The 3,323-nt window shown below is 33.0% G+C and overlaps 1 protein-coding gene across 1 annotated transcript in view; it reads left to right on the top strand.

The window, feature by feature from the left end:
• The window catches only part of LOC106472759 (Down syndrome cell adhesion molecule homolog), a 43,678-nt gene extending 40,449 nt beyond the window's left edge, over nucleotides 1-3,229 (top strand). Inside the window, exons 14-15 of the mRNA XM_022402386.1 lie at nucleotides 1,278-1,454; nucleotides 2,832-3,229. Of these exons, the coding sequence (XP_022258094.1) occupies nucleotides 1,278-1,454; nucleotides 2,832-3,079 (425 nt within the window). The 3' untranslated portion in view covers nucleotides 3,080-3,229. The remainder of the gene's footprint in view (nucleotides 1-1,277; nucleotides 1,455-2,831) is intronic.
• Nucleotides 3,230-3,323: the final 94 nt, after the last annotated feature.

The following is a 3,323-nucleotide window of genomic DNA, read 5'->3' as shown; positions in this document are numbered from 1 at the left end:
AAGCCCTCGTGTAGCTTTGCGCGAAATTCAAAAACAAACAAACGAAAAACAATTTGCAAGTATATTTTTTAGTAAAATTATTTATTAACATTTTCAATCTTATCCACGAGTTAAAATCAGTTAAATTTATTTTCTGCATATCTGACTACCTGTCTTAGATTATAACAAGAAATACATTGGTTTTCGAAAAAGAAGAATTTGATGAAATATATTTCAGAACTCTTTTTCGAACGCTATAGTGTAGACTATCCTTCTTTCAGCAGCAGTATTAAATTAAATACTTTAATAACACACAACAGAGCACCATGTTTTGCAGTCAGACGAAACACAGAAGGTTTCAGACCAAAACAAGTCAAGGGCGTGGTTATCGATCCAATACTGCCAGCAACAGTCACCGACGCTCGATCCTGTAATGCTTTATTGAAGGAATAAACCACCATAGTAACGATTCATTTGGATTTCAACCTTAAATTTTGATACTTAAGTCTGAAATTTTGAGCGCAAAGTAGGAGATACATCCGAGGAAATTTATACAAATAATTTTACTGATGTTTGCCACTGAGTTTGTCTAATAACATATTCCTAATCCTGAAAAAAAGCTATATTTATACATTTCCAATTCATCACAACCAAGAATTATTTATTAAGTCGCTTTTAGTTTCGCTTTCAGTTTGTTACAGCTCACCGGGTATTACAATATTTCAATTTATTTGGAAATGGACAAAAAAAATGAAGGTTTATGAATTTCCATTTTTTAATGTTTTATTTGCATATACTTACACAATATATATCTCAAAAATTTTGAAAATGTAAATAAATTTGTTATTTCAAATATCTTTAAAAACGTATCTTTTACAACGAATGTGATATAAAACTTAGTTTGTTCTTATTGAATTGCAGTGTATAACAAACATCACGTGCACAAAATAATTTTTCTATACATTTAGATGGTCCTGCTCTCCCAGTGGCCCAGCGGTATGTCTGCGGACTTACAACGCTAGAAACCGAGTTTCGATACCCGTGGTGGCCAGAGCAGAGATAGCCCATTGTGTAGCTTTGTGCTTAATTACAAACAAACAAACGAAACATTTAGCATTGTAGTTTATTGACACGATTATAAAGTAATGCTTCAGATATAGGCTTACGATTGCTCAATTCCTTATAGAGAGGAAAACGTTTTTTTCTTGTACGGAAAAATTCTCAAAGACAAAGTTCTATGTTGGAAAGGAAGGATTAGAGAATTAAAATTTGCTGATAAACTTTTTTTATTTCCCCAGCAACCATACCACCTATTGCCTCTGCTGATACTCATCGATCTTCCTTTATAAAAGATCCAGCAATTTTGGTGCCTATTGTGTGCGCTATTTTTGTCCTCCTGGTAATTGTCATAGTGACATCTCTTGTTATTGTGTGGAGAAGAAGAGACGGAAGTGGCGAGAGAGGATCTGACGCTGGTAAGAAAACGCAGTTTTACTATGGGTGTAACAAATTATAGATTATTTAATACATTTTATATCGAATACTTTCAATACCGAGAAAAGATGGATATTCGACTGGTATTGAGAATCAGATTTAAGAACCCACTTACCTATTTCACTGTTTGTTGTTATGTTCTATCACATGTGTTACGTAAAAAAAGGTTATTATTCACTAATTTCAATTTTATACACCACAAATGAATAGTTATTTAAGACTGCTTTCTTTATTATGCTTATTGAACTCTAAATGCTTCATTTAAAACATTAGATGAAGCCATAACATAAAAATAGCGAAACGCATATTCTTAGAGTTCTACCTCGTTAGTAGGTTCTATATCGCCATGTGAGTTTATTATTATTTTTCCTGATAGACCATTATCACAGACAAAATAGCACCGGCTGTAATGTGGAGCATAAAGTGACCATTAGTTTTAAATAAATGGGTATGTCAGACTTAGGAATAAATGGTCCTTTCAAGTATCGCATGTTAGAGGGAGAGAAAGTTATTGGTTTTATTCACATCCCTATCTTTATAAGTACACGGCGGTAATTTCACACACCAGTATACTGACGAACGTTTCTATATTTTGTTACTGCACATAAACTGTTCTTCTCATGTGCAAAATAAGTTACTCTTTCAGGGATTAGCATGTTGAAACTGTAATAACTGAGCTGTGATGAAAAATATCACATTATGGGATTTAATTTTCACCCTCATTTTAAAAGAAATCTGATTTTAGTATATCAGAATTAACTATCAGTATTTGAAAGAAATAATAACGACCTTATATCTCTAGAGAACATTTATTTTTTATTGCCTTAAGTTTTACTTTACGGCTTCTTCAGGGATTTACACAATATACATTGTTAAAGTATTTGTATTATATGATGTTTTTTTTTGTTTTTAAGTTTGGTGCGTCAAAGGAATGAGCTTTGAAGCGAAACGAAAGGTAATAAAAGTCAAATGCTCCCTAGAGTTATAAGGAATTGGAATTTTTTAACCTAAACTGCACATTATGATCACGTGAATTAAAGGAGCATGTTAGGGACTCATAGGATTCATATATAGCTGTCCCTAATTTGTCATTACTGACCAGAGGGAAGAAGACAGCCAGTCAGAAGCACCCACCGCCAAGAATTATGTATATAGATTCATAACAAAATAATTATTAAAAATGGTTTAAAGATTTCAGTTGAAACTATACAAATTGAACAAAATATGATTTTAGTACACGTAGAGTAATTTGATTCATTGTATGTTCATTGCTAGTTTTTCAGTTAACAGTTCTTGTACGCTAGAAATAAACTGCCGAAACAAATTTTTGAAAACTCCCATGTTTAATTTATCATCAGTATCAAGGAATTCAGGAGGAAGAGAAGATAATATTTCCATGAGCTCTTACGGGAAAACGAAAAGTAACACTGCAGTTGACAACCAGAGGGAGCCATTGTACTATCCGTCTCCTTATGCAACAACACACATCGCAGCTGAGACCGGAGACAGAATTAATCATGCAACAATAAGAAGAACAAGAAATCGCCCATCTGACTACACGTATGATGTCCCTCATCGACAAGTGGGTACAATGAGTTTTGCGTGACGCATTGAAAATGTTATATTTCGATTAGAAGACAAACGAAAGATTGTATTTTCTTTAAATAGGTCATTATAATTGTAGGTATCCACCTTTTACAATTTAATTTATTGATCTTTTACGCTAATATTATGTAATCAGGCAAGAAGTATATCATTTCTAAATACTTTTAAACAAGCAAATTGCTTTTGCGCATTAAATTTCTTCTTACCGCCCCCCAGTGGCACAGCGGACTTACAACGCTAGAAAC

This window comes from Limulus polyphemus, unplaced genomic scaffold, assembly GCF_000517525.1.
Source record: "Limulus polyphemus unplaced genomic scaffold, Limulus_polyphemus-2.1.2 Scaffold124, whole genome shotgun sequence".
Classification (NCBI taxonomy): Eukaryota; Metazoa; Arthropoda; class Merostomata; order Xiphosura; family Limulidae; genus Limulus; species Limulus polyphemus.
Note: the sequence above shows the minus strand (reverse complement) of the source record. Positions and strands in the feature narration are given on the sequence as shown.